Below are 20162 nucleotides of genomic sequence, written 5' to 3' on the forward strand. Positions count from 1 at the left end.
GACTGGATTCCATGTTCACAATTTTGGAAGGGATTGCTCATCAAATTGAAAATATGTTAATACAGATGTCTACTCAGATGACTCAAGGATTTATGGAAGTGAAAACTAAAATGAATACTATGTGTGAAGAAATGACTTGTATGAAGCAAGATATTAATGTAGTTAAAAGTGATGTTAGTAGATGTATAAAATCAGTGGATACTGTACAAGATAATTTTTAAAAGATTGAAGAAGCTTTTTTTGAATGTAAGAACTAATTGGAGCGTAATAGAGAAAAAATGGAAAAAGTGGAGGATTCATTCATGGATTGGGGGGATCCAGAAGAAGGAATTATTGAAGAAGAAAATCAAAGTCGAAGAAATAACGTAAAAACAGTAGGTCTTCCAGAAGATTTAGAAGGTTCTGATCTGGTAAAGTTTTTTAAGTAATGTATTCCTGAAGTGTTGGGCAAGGAATTTTTTCCGGATGGTCTGGAATTAGATCAGGCACATAGAGCACTAAGGAAGAAACCATTTCCAGGCCAACCACCATGAGTAGTTTTGATTCGCTGTTTGAAATAGCAGGACAGAGAAATGATATTACGAATGGCGGTGCAGAAAGCACGACAGAATCAGGCTCCACTGATGGTCCAGAATAACCGGGTATTTTTTTATGTGGATTTGAGTCAAGAAATTATTAGAAGGCGCTGAGAATTTAATTCAGCTAAATAAGTATTGTGGCGAAAGGGATATAAATTTGCCTTTCGTTATCTGGCCGTGTTGAAAGTTTTTTATGGGAACTTTCAATCTCAATTTTTTGAAAATGACCAGGATGCATTAGTTTTTGCTAATTCATTGCCAGATTTATGAGGAAATGGATGATCGTCACCATTGTCACCTAAGAGGAGGGTAAATGGAAATGGAAATGGGAAGAATGGAAAACATGGAAAGAATGGGAAGAAAGTTGAATTGACACAAAGTCTTCTTGATATTGAAGATCCGGAACAATCATTGAGTTGATTATTTTTGTTTCAGCACTTTGTGTACGTCTGACTGGGGGTGGGGGGGGGGGGGTGGATGACACTGAGACCTTCAGTCATCTGCCACTAGTGGGTTTGACCACACCCAGATTTTTAGGGGGCTACTACGTTTCAGTAGTTTGTTTTGGGGACTGTTAGATTTTTTTCTCTCCTTTTTTTGGAATATTTACATAAGGGGTGGGTTAGAATATTAAGGGAATTAGAAGGGGAGCATTATTTTATAGTAGTGGGATATATTATTAGATTAAGAAATGTCTAATTTGAATTTTGCAACTTTTAATGTCCAGGGTTTGAATAACCCAATTAAGCGTAAATGAATTTTGGCTTATATAAAATAAATTAAAGTTGATATTGCTTTTTTTGCAAGAAACACATTTGACTGAAAAAGAACATTTGAAATTAAAGAGATTGAGTTGGCCATGTATTCTCTTCTTTTAATTCTAAAGCAAAGGGCGTAGCGATTTTAATTCATAAGAAATTACTGTTTGAATTGGAATTGTTTGAAGGAAATTCGGGGAGGGTTTTGATGGTTAATTGTAAAATTTTTGCTGAATTGTGGACTTTGTTAAATATTTATCCACCTAATGTAGATGATGAACGGTTTATGTCAGAGGATTTTGTACTGCCTAATTAGGCCAATAATAATATTTTGGTTGGGGGAGATTTTAACAGTGTTTTAGATCCTTTATTGGATAGATCTCCGAAAAGTTTAAGGAAATCAAAGGCAGCAAGTAGGAGCTTTGATGAAGGATTTGAATCTGGTTGATGTTTGGAGGAGAGTCAACCCTACAGAGAAAGACTTTTCCTTTTATTCCTCTAGACATGATTCCTTTTCTAGAATAGATTTTGTTTTGGTTTCGGCACATCTGCAAGGTAGAGTATTACAGGTTGAGTATAAAAGTCGGGTTATATATGTTATTTTTTTCCTGTGTAGGTTCAGAAGTAGTACAATCGTCTTATAGATGGAGGTTTAATACAATGCTATTAATACAATGTTAAGGAGCAGATTACTTTTTTTTTGGCTGAGAATGTTAATTCAGTATGTAGTAATTTTGTATATAACCGCTGCAACCGTGTCTGCCTGTCCCGCATCGGACTTGTCAGCCACAAACGAGCCTGCAGCTGACGTGGACTTTTTTACCCCCTCCATAAATCTTCGTCCGTGAAGCCAAGCCAAAGAAAGAATTTTGTATTGTGGGATGTTTTGAAAGCATATTTACAAGGGCAAATTATTAGTTATACTATGAAAGTTAAAAAGCAATATGCGGCAGAAAGCTTAATGTTAGAGAAACAAATTGCTGAATTGGAAAAGGAATTTCAGAAAGATGTTACAGAAAGCTGCTTTAATGAAGTTGAAATTACGTTATAATACTTTACAAACTTATCAGTATGAGCGTCTACTTTATCGATCTAAGCAACGTTATTACGAACTGGGTGAGCGAGCTCATAAGGTATTAGCATGGCAATTAAAAACAGAACAGACATCATGAATTATTAATGCTGTGAAAAAGAATTCAATAGTTACCTATAAACCTCAGTAAATTAATGATCAGTTTTATTCATTTTATCAAAAAATATATACTTCTGAGGGAAAGCGGGACACTGGTTCTATCGAATCTTATTTATCTAAGTTAAATTTACCTGCTTTAGGGGAGGATGAGGTTAAAGAAATGGAAGCTCATTTAGAGATTTTGAGATAAAAGAGGCTATACAAGAGATGCCAAATGTAAAGTCACCAGAAGATGATGGATTTTCTGTTGAATTTTATGAAGTATTTTATGAAAATTTATCCTCTATATTTGGAGATGTGTTGCAGCAAGTCAGAGAGGAGCAGTTGTTACCAGAATCTTGTTCAAGTGCTATAATTACTGTGATTCCTAAGAAAGATAGGGACCCGTTGAAAGTATCTTCGTATAGACCTATTTCTTTATTAAATGTAGATTAGAAAATTATAGCGAAGGTGTTAGCAAATAGACTTGCCAAATATTTACCTCAGTTGATACATATAGATCAAACAGGTTTTATTAAAAATAGAAATGCGTCTGATAATATTCTGAGATTGATAACATTAGTCAATGCATTTAGACAGCAAGCCAACCATTTGTTAGCAGATTGATGGATGTGGACCAACCACCGAGTTGGGCAAAGGTGGTTGTGTTGGATGCAGAAAAAGCCTTTGATAGGGTCGAGTGGAATTTTTTGTTTAAGGTTTTAGAGAAGTTTAATTTTGGCCCTTATTTTATAGGCTGGGTTAAGACCTTATATACAAACCCAACTCGAGGGTGGTGACAAATGGTCAAATTTCCTTATCATTTAACTTAATGCGTTTGACTCGACAAGGTTGTCCATTGTCACCAGCCTAATTGGCTATTGAACCGTTAGCTCAGACAATAAAACAGAATGATAAGATTAAAGGAATGAAAATTGGGGAGGATGAATATAAGATTAATTTATTTGCGGATGATGTGGTGGTATATTTGACAGAACCGGAACAGTCTTTGAAATATTTACAAGATTGTTTGTTAAAATTTCGAGAGCTATCTGGATATAAAGTAAATTGGGATAAGAGTGAAATATTGCCAGTTGGGGATGGAGATTATTCAGAATATAAAAGTATTATAAAATTGAAGTGGTCAGATAGAATTAAACATTTGGGAGTGGTAGTAAACGCAGACTACCAGTCTTTATTTTAAATTGAATTATGTCCCTTTATTAAAATGGATTTGATTAAATAGAAAGATTTGCTATTAACATTAGTTGGTCGAGTAAATTGTGTTAAAATGAATATTTTTCCTCAAATTCAATATTTGTTGAAGTTGAGGTACATCAGTTTATATTTAAATGGAATGTGGATTTATTGCGGGAATGTAATATGCCGGTATTAAAACATTTGTTAAAAATATGGGTTAAAAGAAACAGGGTTTTAGGATCAAAGGATAAATTATCAATTTTAACCCCATTATATAATAATCATCTTATTCCTTTTTCAATGTTTAATAATCATTTAAAGAGATGGAATTCTCAGGGCATAAAGATAATTCAGGAATGTTTTGAAGAGGGCCAATTTCTTTCTTTTATTCAATTGAGGGAGAAATTTGATATATCTGTAAATTCTCTGTTTGTGTATCATCAACTCAGAGCTTTGATAAAAGATAATTATGGTAAAGAGATGAATTTACCCATGTTGATGAAATTTGAGTCTTTGATTTCTTCTGTACCTAAGAAAGGTTATATTTCAGATATGTATCAATTATTACAGGATAGTCTGGATAAACCGGAATGGGAGAAATCTAGGCTTAAATGGGAAAGTGATTTAACTTATATTTTTTACGGAAGATAATTGGGAGGTTATGTGTTCTGATAGTGTAACTAAAGTGATGAATGTACATTATGGAATGGTTAATTATAATTTTTTTTACATCAATTATATTTGACTGCATAGAAATTGAAAAAAATATGGATTTAGTCATTCGGATTGTTGTTTTAGATGCGGACTATGTACTGGAATTTTTCTACATGACTGTTTGGTCTTGTTTTAAAGTACAACCATTTTGGGAAGGAATTAGATTGGTTTTGGAAAAATCTTTTAAGGTTAAATTACCGTTAGACCCATCGATTTTTTGTTCAGATATGTGGTTTCTTTGAAAGGACTAGGGTTGGATAAATTTAAATAGCATTTGTACGTCTAGTGTTATCTGTACCATGAAAATGTGTAGCTAGTACTTGGAAAGATAATGTGGAGGTTAATATAACACATTGGCACAATGAGTTGAGAAATTGTATTATGGAAAAATTACATGTAATTTGCACGATAATTATTCATTTTTTGTTAAAATGTGGTCTCCTTATTTGGAGTATATGAATTTAGAAATACATTGAAATATTTTTTATAATCACGGTATTATCTTTATATTTGGGGGCTGGATGAAGGGGTGGGAGGGTTTATATATATATAAAAATTTGTTTTTTTTCTGTTATGTTTGATTGTAAGTTGTTTAAATTCTTTAAAATAAAGTTTTCAAAAAAAAAAGGAAAGGGGTATCGGTGCCACAAAACTCGTAGCACCAGGTTCAGGAACAGCTGCTCCTCCTCAACCACCAACTCCATCAGGGATTCGTTTGAGGACTCTGCTTATTACTGGATAGTTATTCTCTGTATTTGCAGCCAGTTTCTTTCTGTTTCTTTCTGTTTAATGTACTGTTATCTTTTCTTGAGTACAGGTTTTTTTGTACTAGTGATAACTAGAAATTCTGCTTGGCCCGCAAGGAAAAGAATCTCAGGGTTCAAGATTCAATTTATTGTCACATTACACAAAATTGCTTCTGTAAGGCAGACAGATTCACCACTGGCAGGAATTGCCTGAAGTGCCTCTTACAGTCAGAGAAGAGAAGCAAAAGAGAGTCCCCCCAGAGTCACCAAGTGTCCGTGGATTTGCCTCCACATGGAGTCCAGTCCAAACCATCAGCGACCCGAGCTCCAGATCCGAACCTCCGACACGGTCAGGAACCCTTTAGTGCCCTCAGCACCCCCTCTCAGATCCCCGGTTCCGATACCTGGTGCCCCTCCAGCCAGTTTCGAGCCAGGCTCCAGCAGCCTGGTGTGAATCCCTTGCCTTGAAGGTGTCCTTCAGCCGCAGAGACCCCCTCGATGGTCCACTGTCATGGTCACCATCCCATGGGTCATCCCTTCTACTTCTCAGACAGGGAGTGTTCCCTCTGTTTTCTGGTGCCCTGCACCAGTCTGCTGCTCTCCCGAAGTCTGTAACCTCTTGTGGCTGCTGCCAATCATAGGCTCCGCCATCTTGGACCCAGTCCCCACAATCGCAGGATTTTAAATCATACCACTGCCAGCTCCTTTAACGGGCCGTTCAAACCCTGTAGAAGACCGAAACAGGCAAGGCTACCAGCCACCATCATGCCAGCGTTCTACAAGATCTCTATTGAGAGCGTCCTGGCTGGCTTAACACAGTGCGGTATGGTTGCTGCAGAGAAATGGATCGGAGGTCAACCCACAGGGCCGTAAGAGTGGCAGAGAGGATCACTGAAGACTCCCCACCCCCTCCCCATCGACGTGATCTACTAGGATTGTTGTCTGAAGAAGGCACGCAAAATCAATGAGGACCCCTTCCACCCCGCACACATCTTTCCGCTGCTCCCATCAGGGAAAAGATCCAGGAGGATCAGAGCCAGAACCACCAGGCTGAGGAACAGCTTCTTCCCACGGGCAGTGAGAACGCTGAATGACCAAAGGAACCGCTCATACTGACCCTCCAAGACAATATTTATTTATTTGTGGAGATTAAATACTTGTCCTGCATGAGTATTGTTTGTCTGTATGTATGTTATGTGTGACTGTGTGTTTTGCACCGAGGACCAGAGAACACTGTTTAGTCGGGTTGTACTTGTATAATCAGATGACAATAAACTTGACTGTTCGGAGCTGACGGCAGTCATTTGTGTGTGATGTCAAGATGTTCTCTGACAATAAATCTGAACTTTAGTCTCACTATTTCCAGCGAGTGAGCCTAAGGTCCTGAGTTGCTGCCTTCTCTGGGCCTTGGATCTGAGGTCTGTATGTTGCACATCTTTAAGTATCAAGGCCATCCCTGCTTCACCGAGGACAGGGGTTCTGCAGCTTCGCCTCCTTTAGCCTATGATCAGGTCAGATAGTGTCCACGGGTAGAATTGGTCCATCAATGGTTTGAGTTGGGATCCCAGCAGCACCCACTAGGTGACAGCCCCCAAATTCCCCCCCAGCACTTACTGAGTGACCCACCCAAATTCCCCCTACCAGCACACACTGGGTGACGCACCCCACTAACTTCCGGCACACTCCCCCACTGACCAGTCGCCTCCCCACTGACTTGACATCTCCCTCACTGACCGGTATGGAGGCACACTTACCAGTCCCCTCCCACACTGACAAGTCCCCACCCTCACTGACCAAGTCCCCTCCCCACTAACTGGTATGGAGGCACACTGACCAGTCCCCTCCCACACTGACCAGACCCCTCCCACTGACCGGTCTTCTCTCTCACTGACCAGAATGGAGGCACACTGGCCAGTCTCCTCTCCACTGACCCCTACCCCATTGACTGGTTCCTTCCCACTGACCGGTCCCCTCCCCACTGACCGATCCTCTCCCTCACAGACCAGTATGGAGGCACACTGACCAGTCCCCTCCCACACTGACCAGTCCCCACCCTCACTGACTAGTCCCCACCCTCACTGACCAATTCCTTCCCCCACTGACCGGTCCCCTGTGATGCCAGAGGAACTGTACCTTGCAGAGCAGACGCCTTCCTTGGTCCTTGCTCCCCTGATAATGACCATCTCCACCTCGAATGAGTCCGTAGTTCATTATCTCAAACAGTGCAGAGAGGGGAACCTTCTCTTCGTAGGACAAGGAGGCAGGGTCCTTCCCTGTGGCCACGAGCATCCCCGCAGCACCCTCCGTCAGGCAAGGCTCCGACTGCAAATCAGGGGGGTCAAATCAGTCCCTCATCTCTCAGAGCTCCCTCCACACTGGTCCATCACAACCCGTCCAGGGGTGCAAGGAGAGTGGGTGAAAGGGGATGGGTAGGAGGGAAGAGGGGGTGGGAGGGGATAGAAGGGGAGGAGGGGAAGAAGGGCAGGTGTTCAGGGGATGGAAATGGAGGGGTGGAAGCAGAGGGATACGAGGGGTGGAAGGAGAGAGGGGGTGGAAGGGGAGGGGTAGGAGGGATGGAAAGGGAGGAGGGGGTAGAAGGGCAGGTGTATGAGGGGTGGAAGGGGAGGAGTAGGAGAGGGCAGTGGGGGGGTGGAAGGGAGGAGAGGGTGGAAGGGCAGGTGTATGAGGGGTAGAAGGAAAGTGGTGTTGTGGGCTGCGTAGAGGTGGCCTAGGAGAAGGAGAAGGATGGAAGTGGTGGTGAGGGTGTACATAGGACATTACAGTCCAGTACAGGCCCTTCGGCCCAAAATGTGGTGCCAACCTACATAAACCTACTCAACAATCTAATACTTCCCTTCTCACACCCATAACCCTCCTCTTTTCCTCCATCCATCTGCCTGTTTAAGATTCTCTTAAATGCCCCTAATGTTTCAGCCTCCACCACCATCCCCAGCAAGGCATTCCAGGTCCCATAACTCCCTGACGTCTCTCCCTAAACTTCCCTCCATTCACATTGTACACACGTCCTCTGACGTTTGCTGTTCCTGCCCCGGGAAACAGGTGTGGCTGTCCACTCTATCTATGCCTCTCAGAATCCTGTAGACCTTGTGGGGAGTTGGGGAATGGGGAAGGAAGAATGAGCACGTCAGAAGGGAGGAGGGAAATGGGAAGAGGGGAGGGGGAGACAGAAGTGGAGACACAGAGATGAGGGGGAGAGGGGGGGGAGGAAGAGAGAGATGAAAGCGGGGGAGAGTGAAGATAGGAGAGAGGAAAGAGAGGGAGAGGTGGAGGGAGGGAGAGGGGGAGTGGGAGGGAGAGGGGGAGTGGGAGGGAGAGGGGGAGTGGGAGGAAGGGAGAGGGAGAGGGGAAAAGGGAGAAGGGGAGAGAGAACACGCCTAATTTTGAGCAGCTTTTGTCAGTGGCTGGATGGAGAACCATCATCACTCCCCACCCTCACCCACCAGTCTCTCCCAACTCCCCTCTTTCTCCCTCCCACCCTTCCTCCACAACCCTACTCCAGTCTCTTCACCCCACCCTTCCTCCCCACCCTGCCTCCTTTTCCCCCACCCTTTCCCAACCCACCTCCCTCACCCCCACCTTCCCCTCACCACCACTCCCTGCACCTCCCACACCCCCACCCCTCCACGGACCATACCCCAGGATATCCCTTCTGCCCCTCCTCTACTCCTCCCACTCCCCTCCATGCCCCATGCCATCCCTCCTGCCCCTCTTCCCACCTCACCTGGAGATAGGTGCTTGGTGCAGGAACTGGGGCAAGTGGGATGCCCATGCAAAGGCTGAGTGCTCGGCGCAGCCCCTGGGCCGGTTCCTGGTGGCTGCTGAAGTGCAGGAGCATGTTGTTGTAATCCAGCTGGGGTGGGTCCTGAGTCCCGTCAGCAAAGAGGCTGAAGAAAACCTATGGGTGGGAGGACATGTGGTCAGCACTCAGTCCAATGACCAGGGGTCTGGGGCAGCAACAATCTGGTGACTGGGGGTTGGGGGTCTAAAGTGCCAGCACTCAGTCTGGGTGTCTGGGGTTCTGTAGTGACGGAGGGTCGGGGCTCAGACCCGTGGTCTGAGGGGAGGAGTCAGGGCTCAGACCAGGGGTTCAAGGGAGGAGTTGGTGCATATACTGGGAGCTCAGGGGTCCGGGGAGGTCGGCACTCAGACCAAGATGGTCTGTGGTGAGGGGTTGGCACTCAGTCCAGGGGTCCGCAGATATAGAGAGAGGAGTCAACACTCAGTCTGGGGGTTCAGGAGTCTGAGGGAATGGTCAGGACTCAGACTGGGGGTGCAAGGACACTGAGATAGGGACTAGGTTGGGGGGGTGGGAGTGACAGGGACGAGGTGGGAGAGTGGGAGTGACAGGGACGAGGTGGGGGGGTAGGAGGAATGGGGATGAGGTCAGGGGAATGGGACGGGGAAGAGGTTGGGGATGGGATGGGGACAAGGTGGGGGTTGGTGGGAGGGTCTGGGATGAGGTCAGGAGAGTGGAACAGGGACGAAGTGGGGGGTGGGACAGGCCACATTGGGGGGTTGGACAGGAACGAGGTGGGGGGTGGTGGAGTGCCAGGGATGAGGTCGGGGGTGATAGGAGAGAAGGGATGAGGTGAGGGGTTGGAGGGATGGGGAATGAGGGTTGGGAGGGATGGGAACACGGTGGGGGAGGTGTATGGAAAGGCCAGAGACAAGGTGGGGTGAGGGAGTAGGAGAGGCGGGGATAGGAGGGACAGGGACTAGGCGGAGGGGTGGGACAGGGATGAGGTGAGGGGATGGGACAAGGATGAGGTGGGGGGTGGGAGAAATGGGGATGAGGTCAGGGATGATGGAAGGGACAGGGATGAGGTGGCGGGAGGGATGGGGATTAGTTGGGGGATGGGCGGGACAGGGACCTTGAGATGGGCATGGGAGGGAAGAGCCCAGGGCTTGGGCACCTATGTACCTGCTTGAGCTGTCTGAGTCTGTCGAAGGGAAGCGGCTCGTCTGCTTCCTCAGGGATCTTAACCTCAGGGTCACCTGTAAACCACAGCTCCACCTGCAGACATCACACATGGGGGATCAGCAGTGGGGACGGGGGTCGGGGTGGGAGAGAGTGGAGAGAGTGGGAGGGGAGATTGCAGAGATAGGGAGAGAGATGGGGGTAGGGAGAGAGTGAAGAGAGGGAGGGGGAGAGAGTGCAGAGAGGGAAGGGGAGAGAGAGTGTAGAGAGGGAGGGGGAGAGAGAGTGTAGAGAGGGAGGGGGAGAGAGAGTGTAGAGAGGGAGGGGGAGAGAGGAAGAGAGGGGAGAGAGTGCAGAGAGGGAGAGGGAGAGAGGAAGAGAGGGGGGAGAGTGCAGAGAGGGAGGGGAAGAGGGAGGTGGGAGAGTGCAGAGATAGGGAGAGAGAAGGGGGTAGAGAGAAAGGGGGGAGAGAAAAGGGTAAGAGTGAGGAGAGAGGGGGGAGAGAGAGCAGGGAGACAGGGAGAGAGAGAGGGACAGGGGAGAGGGAGAAGGGGGGAGAGTTAGGACTATATGACACTGGCACTGTGTTAGGATTCCGGATGCCACCGGGTGCTTTGACGGCTATGTGGACTGCAGCCAGGTCCTTGGGTTTCCTGGGAATTGGAGGGATGCCAATGAGACACCAGTTTTTAAGAAAGGAAAATTATGACTTGATATCAGTGGTATGGAAAATGTGGAGGCAATTATTAAATGTTGGAGAGGAGTGACAGGATTAGTCCAAGTTGAGCTGTGCTGTCGCTCAGAAGCAAACACACAAAACCAAAAGACTGTGCAACAGGCTTTATTCAATGGAAACTTCCAGAGCCAGCTGTGAGGAGAGCTGCTGTAAACTCTGAGAATGACTTCGAAGGGCCGGCTCAGGCTTATATCCCAGAGGGTGATTGACACCCGACCGGGTGGGACTTGGTCCATTCAGGTCGGTTGATTGACAGCCGGCCAGGTGTCATCTTGTCCCCCTCCTCTTCTACAGATGCAGAGGTTGCGCTCTGCAGTAGGCCAGTGGTGTACCACCACATTCACAGCTTTCTTTAAAATTGTCCTGGTGGTGGGGGGAAATTGCAGTAAAGAGCCCCAAAACTTATATACACAGTATTTACAGATTGAGATGGTCCGGCGACCGTCGCAGGACTGGTTCCTGGTCACTGGTCGGTGAGGGTGTGGGTGGGCTGGGGGCGGAGAGGCTGGTGTGGTGCAGTGCGGAGGAGTGGCCTGGGGGTCCGGGGTTAAGGCATGTGTATCGCATCGGATGGGCAGGTGGGCGAGTTCATCCCCCATGGCTGTAGCAAGTCCTTGGTGCCCAAGGAGGTCTTGACTGCCCCACAGCTGTCCGGGTTGGGGGTGTGTGTCAGGTTGGCAGGGTCCTGGGCTGGAGGATGCTGTGCTGTGGTGGGTGCTCCTGCTGGTGCCAGATCCCAAGTTGAAACAGTGTCCTCCCTGCCACTCCCGAACCTAACGTAGGCATAGTTGTGGTTCGTGTGTAGGAGGAACACCTGCTCGACCAGGTGATCGGTCTTGTGTGCCCACACTTGTCTACGCAGGAGTATCAGTCCTGGGGACATGAGCCATGCTAGGAGACATTCCCGTCATTGATCTCCTGGGGATCGAAAACAGGCGTTCGTGAGGGGTCTCGTTGGTAGCCATGCACAGAAGTGACCGAATGGCATGGAGCGCCTCAGGAAGAGCGTCCTGCCAGTATTCTACAGACCACCCTTTTAACTTAAGGGCCTGGAGAACTGCCTTCCAAATCACCCCGTTTTCGCGTTCCACTTACCCATGACCTCTCGGGTTGTAACTAGTCATGCAACTAGTCATGATGCCCCTTGATATCAGGTACTGGTGCAGTTCCTCACTCATGAAGCTAGACCCCCGGTCACTGTGGATAAATGGAGGGTAGCCAAACATGGTGAAGATCTGTGTCAGTCACTGATGGTGGCCAAGGAGGTGTCTGGGCAAGGGATGGCAAAAGGAAGCAGGAGTACTCGTCTATCATCGTGAGGAAATAGAAGTTCCGATTTTTGGAAGGAAGGGGCCACTTGTAGTCCATGCCAAGGCGCTTCAAGGAAAAAGCGAGGTTTGCATTCTGCGCAGATTCGGCACGCCTCGGTCATAGTCCTGACAGTGTACGGGAGGTTCCGGGACTTGATAAAATGGTATAAACGGGTGACGCCGAGGTGGCAGAAGGACTCGTGCAGTGTCTGCAGCTGGTAATCGTGGAGCGATGCGCAGGTCCGCAGGTCGGGGGAGTTGTTAAACTTCCCAAGATGATACTGAATGTCGTAGCTATATGTTGCCAGCTTGACTCTCCAGCGCAAGATCTTGTCATTCTTAATCTTGCCCCTGTGGGAGGTGTTGAACATGAATGCCACGGCCCACTGGTCAGTGAGGAGGGTGAACCTCCTGCCGGCCAGGTAGTGGCGCCAGTGACGGACCGCTTCCACAATCGCCTGGGCCTCCTTTTCAATGGCGGAGTACCCAAGCTCGGAGCCATGTAGGGTCCTGAAGAAGAAGGTGACCGGTCGCTCCCTTTGGTTGAGAGTAGTGGCGAGGGCCACATCGGAGGCATCGCTCTCCACCTGGAAGGGGGAGTACTCATCCACGGTATGCATCGTGGCATCTGCGACATCCTGCCTGATGCGCATGAATGCCGCCTGCGTCTCGGGTGGGAGCAGGAAAGTTGCGGCCTGGGCTAGTGGGCGGATCTTGTCCAAGAAGCGGGGAACCCACTGTCAGTAGTAAGAGAATAAGCCAAGGAACCTGCGGAGGAGTTTGACACGTGGTGGGGAGGGGCAGCTCCATTAATGGATGCATCCATTCTGGATCTGAGCCTATGACACCATGTGCAACGATGTACCCCAAGATGGCGAGGCAGGTGGTGCTGAACACACACTTCTCTTTGTTGTAAGTGAGGTTCAGCTCGGCCATCTGGAGAAATTTCTCTAGGTTGGCATCATGGTCCTGCTGGTCACGGCCACAGACAGTGACATTATCCAGGTAAGAGAAAGTTGCCTTTAGCTTGTGCCGGTCTACCATCCAATCCATCTCCTGCTAGAAGACGGAGACCCCATTCGTGACCCCAAATGGAACTTGGCGGAACTTGTACAGGTGCCCGCCTGCCTCATAGGTGGAATAGGGCTTGTCCCGTGGGTGGATGGGGAGTTGGAGATAGGCCGACTTCAGGACAATTGTGGAGAAGACTTGATGGCGGCCTATCTTGTTGACCATGTCGGCTATCCTTGGTAGGGGTAGGCGTCCAGCTGGGTGTACCAGTTGATAGTCTGGCTGTAGACCATGACCATCCTCGGCTTGCTTTCCCCTTTGACCACTAGGACTTGAGCTCTCCAGGAGCTGTTGCCGGGCTCTATGACACCTCTGCCCTGATGAAGTCTCTGTCCTTGGTGCAATAGTGCTATTGGCTATTGGCTTGCAGTCTGGTGTGAGGTGTGAGAAGAGTGCAGGAGGGGTGATGCGCAATGTGGAGAGGCCGCAGGTTGGCCGGGGCTGGTTGGATGGCGCGCTGTGGAGTGTGAGTGGAGGTAGTGTCCTCCTGAATGCAAGGGTAATGTTCTGCAGGTGGCATTGGAAATCTAAGCCCAAGAGAACTGGGGCACAGAGTTTGGGCATGACCAGGAACCTGAACCCAGTGAATGTCTCCCCCCCCACAGTCAGATTGGCCGAGCAGCGCCCGAAGGTATTGATAGTCCGGTCTTTGGCAGGGAAGGCGATCGAGAAGGCGGTGGGATGGATTTTTAGCTTTAGTGAGTGGACCACACTTGGGTGAATGAAACTCTCAGTGATGCCACTGTCAATTACGCACTTTGTTAACTGTCCACTGATTTTTACATCCATCATGGAGCACCTGAGGTCGTGAGGAATGTTCCTGGTCAGGGTGGTGACTGCTAGGACCATCTTGGGGTCCGAGTCATCGTTCCCCGATGGTGGAGGCAAGTTGTGGTTATCAGTGTCCTCTGCAGACATCGTGAGAGGTGAGTGTCAACCGGTGTTGCTCGTCGTAGTTGTGGGGTGTGGTGTGTGGTGGTTAGCGGCGTCCAGAGGTGTGGCGTGCATCAGTAGGGTGGCCTGGTCAGTGCCTGTATTGAGCACGTCGTCATTGTTGGAGGTCTGTCCGGCCCAAGATGGTGGTGCCGCGTAGGAGGGTGAGGCATGACTGGCCTTCTTCTCCGGTTGTGCTTGGTGCGCCGGGGAAGTGACGTCACACCGTTGGCTGTCGGGGAGGGCGACGTCATCACGGCCGTTAGAAGTGACCTCTATCCATAGACCGGAAGTGGTGTCGTTGTAGTCTTCAGGAGGCGGCGCTGGTGAGAGCGAGGGCTGGTCCGGGCACATGGCACACACACGGCGATCATTGCTGGTGAGACCGGAAGTTGGGCTGCTGGGTTTGGGGAGGCCGGAAGTAGCTGTGGGGGCAATGGTGTCACCCGGCAATCGCACGAGGCAGGGACTGTGGGTGGGGGTGTGGGGGAGGTCATAGAGAGCCACTGAGCTGCCGGCTGGCTTTGAGAGGCATACCTTGGTCAAGTGGCCTTTCTTGCCACATAGGAACATAGGAAGTAGGAACAGGAGCAGGCCATAAATGGCCCATTGAGCCTACTCCGCCATTCAATACGATCATGGCTGATCTAATTTATGACCTAACTCCACCTACCTGCCTTCTCCCCATATCCCCTAATTCCTCTATCATGTAAAAATTTATCTAACCGAATTTTGAATATGTTTAATGAGGCAGCCTCAACCACTTCCCTGGTTAGAGAATTCCAAACATTCACTACTCTGGGAAAAACTATTTTTCCTCATCTCTGTCCTAAATCTACTCCCCCGAATCTTGAGACTGTGTCCTCTCATTTTAGTTTCCCCGGCCAGCTCAAAAAACCTTCCTACATCTATCCTATCCATACCCTTCATAATCCTATATGTTTCTATAAGATCTCCTCTCATTCTTCTGAACTCAAGCGAATACAATCCTAAAATACATCTCGAGTAATACTGTTTTTTGGCCAGGCAGTTTTGGTGTGATTAACGATCAGACCTATACCGAGACCCCCAGTACTTTCATGGGCACTGGGCAACCGCAGCAGCGATATTTTCTTCCCTAGCTTGATCTAGGACCACAGCAGCCTAATGTGCTCACCACGTGGAGGCCTGAGGAAGCCTGGAATTGAAGGTTTTGGTGTGCAGGGCTGCTGCCTCCAGGGTTCAGACTACCCACTGTTTTGGCCAGGGAGTAGATATTGTCTTCCAGCAGCTTCTGCCTGGTGGCCCTCGGACGTAGGCGTCTCTGATCAGCCTCTCTACTTCCCTTTCATTTACCCCGGGTTCAGCCAGACAAGGTTGGGCCAACTTACGCAGGGCTCCCAGGTAAGATTCGGCCGCCTCCCAGGGTAGTTGGGCTCGGATACTCAGGAGGTACCTTGCAAAGACCACATTCGTGGGAGGTTTATACATGGCGTCGAGGGTGCTCATCACTTCTGAGTACCTGGTGTAGTCTTTGAGAGCCTGGAAGGTTCGGGGACCCAGCTTTGATCGGAGTAGGATAAATCTCTTCCAATCGGAGTCCAGGATGTCGTCGGCGTGAGCCTCGATGATCGCTTCGACCGTGTGCTTCCAGATCTCGAAACATGTCTGTGCTTCCGGGTGGCATGGGTAGGTTTCGAGGCTCCTGGGTCTCAGGAGCTTTTCCGTAGCAGCTTTAAGAATTTATGTCAAATAAATTGTGGCATGCTGTTGGTCAGAAGCAAATACACAAAACCAAAAGACTGCGCAACAGGCTTTATTCGATGGAAATTTCCAGAGCCAGCTGTGAGGAGAGCTGCTGTAAACTCTGAGAATGACTTCGAAGGGCCGGCTCAGGCTTATATCCCAGAGGGTGATTGACACCCGACCGGGTGGGGCTTGGTACATTCAGGTCGGCTGATTGACAGCCGGCCAGGTGTCGTCTTATCCCCATGCTCTTCTGCAGGTACAGAGGTTGCGCTCTGCAGTAGGCCAGTGGTGTACCACCACACAAGTCAACATGGATTTATGTTATAGAAGCAAGCACTTTGGTCCATCTAGCCTGTGGCAAACTATTATTTTACCAAGTCCCATCGACCTATATTGGTCAATAACCCTCCAAAGCCCTTCCATTCATGCCCTGATCCAATCTCCACCTGGCCCGGTTAGCACAATGCTGTTACAGTGCCAGTGATCCGGTTTTGAATCCCGCGCTCTCTGTAAGGATTTGTATGTTATTCCCGTGTCTACGTGTGGTTCTTCTGGGTGCTCCAGTTTCCTCCCACCCTCCAAAAACATATGGCGGGGGAAGGGATGTAGGTTAATTGTGCAGCAAGGACCGGTGGGCCATAAGGGCCTGTCACTGTGCTGTATATCTAAATTAAAAATTCAATGTTGAAATGGAGGCCGCATCAACCTCTTTCACTGCCACCTTTTGCCACCTTCCCACCACCTCTCTCTGCACCTCATTTGCTCCATATTGCCAATACCTGTTATACCCCTTTCTCTTCTTCCGAACCAGATTCCCAATATTCCTCAAAAACCAAGGTTCTCTCTACCTGCTAACCTCGCCTTTAATCCCGATGGGAACATACCAACTCTGTACTCTCAATGTCGGGTGGACAACAGAGAACCTGTTAATGTGGCACATTTAGACTTTCAAAGGGCTTTGGATAAGGTCCCACACAAGATATAAGTGTGCAACAATGGAGGACATAAGAAATAGGACCAGGAGTCCTGCCCGGCAAGCCTGCTCTGCCATTCAATGTGATCATAGCTCATCTGATGATAGGCTCATCTCCACCACCCCATATCCCTACTTGGTGAAAATCTATCCAACCTTGTCTTAAATATATTTACTGAGGTCGCTTCCACTGCTTCAATGGGCAGCAAATTCCAAAGATTCTGGGAAAAGCAGTTCCTCCTCACCTCCATCCTAAATCTACTGCCCTGAATCTTGAGGCGATGTCCCCTAGTTCTGGACTCCCACACAATGGAAACAATTTATCTCCCTCTATCTTATCCATGCCTTTTCATAATGTTAAATATTTCTGTAAGATCCCCTCTCATTCTTCTAAATTCCAGCGAGTATAATCCCAGACGACTCAATCACTCATGGTATGGGAGGTGATGTAGATACATGGGTAGAAATCTGGTTGCAGGCAGGAAGCAGAGAGTGGGAATAAATGGGTCTTTCCTTTATTGGCAGATAGGTATGAGTGGATACCACAGGGTTCAATGCGGGACCTCCCCCATCCTCCCCCAGCTATTTATATATAAATATATATGTAGATAATCGATCTCAGTTTACAGATGACACTGAGAAGGCAGGGACATTATTAACTGAATGGTTAGGAGTTAGGGAGAGTGGAGGTGCAATTGGACAGGGGTCACGGGGCAGCAGCCAGTGAAGGATGGGTCACATGTACAGCAGGTGGGGAAGACCTGGGGGTGACGGGGCATCAGTCAGTGAGCGGTGAGTCACTGGTACAGCAGATGGGAAAGACCTGGGGGTGACAGGGCATCAGTCAGCGAAGGGTGGGTCGCAGGTACAGCAAGTGGGGAAGAAAGCTCGTTGGTCTTTGCTGTGAGAGGTTTTGAATGTAGAAGCAGTTGTAAGGGACTTGGTGTGGTGAATCTCTGCCAAGCTGCATGTCTCCCCTCTGCCAAGCCTTGCTGTACTAACATTGGCTGTGCATTATCTCCACTGTTAAGGACACTCCCCTTGGGTATAACTGTGTATACATCTATTGTCTTTCATTATTGTACCATTAGTTTCTGCTAATAAAAGCCATGATTATTGTTTGACCACATCGTCTTTGTCTACTTCATCAACTGGCCCTTCACTTGGGGAGGCCACACCTTTAGTATTATGGGCAGTTTTGGTCTCTGAATCTGAGGAAGGACATCCTTATGATTGAGGGGGTACGGTGAAGAGTCAACAGACTGATCCCAGGGATGGCATGTCTGACAGATGTAGAAAGAATAGACCAGGGTTACACTCACTGGAATTCAGGAGAATGAGAGGGGATCTCATTGAGGCATCAAACTCTTGTCAGAACCAGACAGGTGAGATGCAGGAAGAAGGTTCCGGATATTGGAGAAGTCAATGACAAGGGGTCACAGTCCAAGGAAAATAGGGAAATCATTCAGGACTGAGATGAGGAGGATCTTCTTCACTCAGAGATTTGTGAACCTGTGGAACTCCCTGCTACAGAACGTTGCTGAGGCTGGTTCATTAGATATTCACAAAGGAAGGGATGTGGCCCTTGTGGCTAATGGGGTCAGGGGGTGTGGAAAGAAAGGAGGGATAGTAGACTGGGGTCCTATGGTCCTGTTGAATGGGGATCAGGCTCGAAGGGCTGAATGGCCTTCCCCTTTACTTTCTTTGTTTGACTGTCCCATGTAGCAGATTGGAGGAAAGTCAAAGTCTCTTGGGAGATGCTGTGGTTCTGGCTGAGCTCTGGGAGTGGACAAAGGTCAGGTCACAGAGGAGGGTCAGGCTCAGGGAAAGGGACAAGGGCCAAGGAAGGGACAGGGTCAGAGACCAGGATTCAGGGTCAGGGTCAGTCCACGAGGTCACTGTACCTGATCATACTCCTGCTGTGTGATAAAGCCACTGCCAGCCTGATCTATATCTTGAAATTGCTTCTTGGTGTCCAGCAGCTGCTCCAGCGATGGGTAGGGCCACGGTTGAGCAACTGAGAGAAGAAACTGTCGCCAATCAAGGAAATCTGAGTCGAGGGCCAACACCTGCACCATCTCCAGCAACTGTAGAAGCAAGCAGGCATGAAATGGAGTGCCTGTGACTACAGGCAGTGACTACAGGGAGCTGGGGAAGAGTGGTTAGAATTTAACTTGGAACAGACCAGGCCCTTCAGTCCACAATGTTGTCCCCTGACTTCACAACAATCTACCCCTTCGCTCCCTCATATCCATAACCCTCTATTTTTCTTGCATCCATGTGTCTGTCTCAGAGTCTTTTGAATGTCCCTGATGAACCAACAGGACAAGGCATTCCAGGCACCCACCACTCTCTGTGTAAAATGCTTACCTCTGACATCTTCATCACCTGAAATCAATGTCCTCTGGTATTTGCTACTGTCACCCTGGGTAAAAGTGATGGCTGTCAACCTTATCTCTGCCTCTCATAATTTTATACACCTTTCATTCTCTGTCTCTCCAAAGAAAAAAGCCCTAACTCAGTCAGCCTTGATCCAGAAGACACATTCTCCAATCCAGGCAACATCCTGGTAAATCTCCTCTGCACCCTTTCTGAAGCATCTATATCCTTCCTGTAATGAGGTGACCAGAACACAACACAATATTCCAAGTGTACCCAACCAGAGTTTTGCAGAGCTGCAACATTACCTCACGACTCCTGAACTCAGTTCCCTGTCTACTGATGAAGGCCAGCACATCATATAGGTCTTCTTAACCGTCCTGTTAACTGAGACCAACCAACTTTGAGAGATCCATGAACGTAGACCCCCAAAATCCCTTTGTTCCTCCACACTGTTAAAAACCCTGTCATTAACCAAGACAATGTAAATATCTCAACAAGGGTCTCGAAAATTTCTTCCCCGAGCTTCCCACAAGATGCAAGGATGTGTCTGATCAGACCCTGGGGATTTATCCATGTTAATGCACCCCTAAACTAAAAACACTTTCTCCCTGGAACTTTGTGTGTGATCCAAAAGATTCAAGATTCAATTTATTGTCACATCATAAAAACAGTGTCATATTACAAGAAATTGCATTTTACCTGCGCAAGGCAGACAGATTCATCATCGGCAAAAATTACCTGATGTGTCTCTTACAGTCAGAAAAGCAAAAGAGAGTGGTTCCCCCCCCCCACCCCCCACCCCCCCCCCCCCACCCACAGAGTTACCAAGTGTCCGTGGATTTGGCTCCAGTGCTCCCGCAGCCTCTACAACCACACAGAATTCCGTTCAGACCATCGGCAACCTGAGCTCCAGATCTGAACCT

The 20162-nt window shown here is 48.1% G+C and overlaps 1 protein-coding gene across 4 annotated transcripts in view; it reads right to left on the bottom strand.

Moving 5' to 3' along the window:
* Window positions 1-20162, bottom strand: part of spef2 (sperm flagellar 2) — a 167971-nt gene that overhangs the window by 25046 nt on the left and 122763 nt on the right. For 3 of the 4 annotated variants that reach the window (XM_069884246.1, XM_069884256.1, XM_069884239.1), the window contains exons 23-26: window positions 18762-18944; window positions 10110-10202; window positions 8910-9083; window positions 7301-7489 (exon numbers count right to left, since the gene is read on the bottom strand). In XM_069884246.1, the coding sequence (XP_069740347.1) occupies window positions 7301-7489; window positions 8910-9083; window positions 10110-10202; window positions 18762-18944 (639 nt within the window). The other variant, XM_069884265.1, reaches the window with a different exon arrangement.

The sequence above is a fragment of the Narcine bancroftii genome, chromosome 1, assembly GCF_036971445.1.
Source record: "Narcine bancroftii isolate sNarBan1 chromosome 1, sNarBan1.hap1, whole genome shotgun sequence".
Taxonomy (NCBI): Eukaryota; Metazoa; Chordata; class Chondrichthyes; order Torpediniformes; family Narcinidae; genus Narcine; species Narcine bancroftii.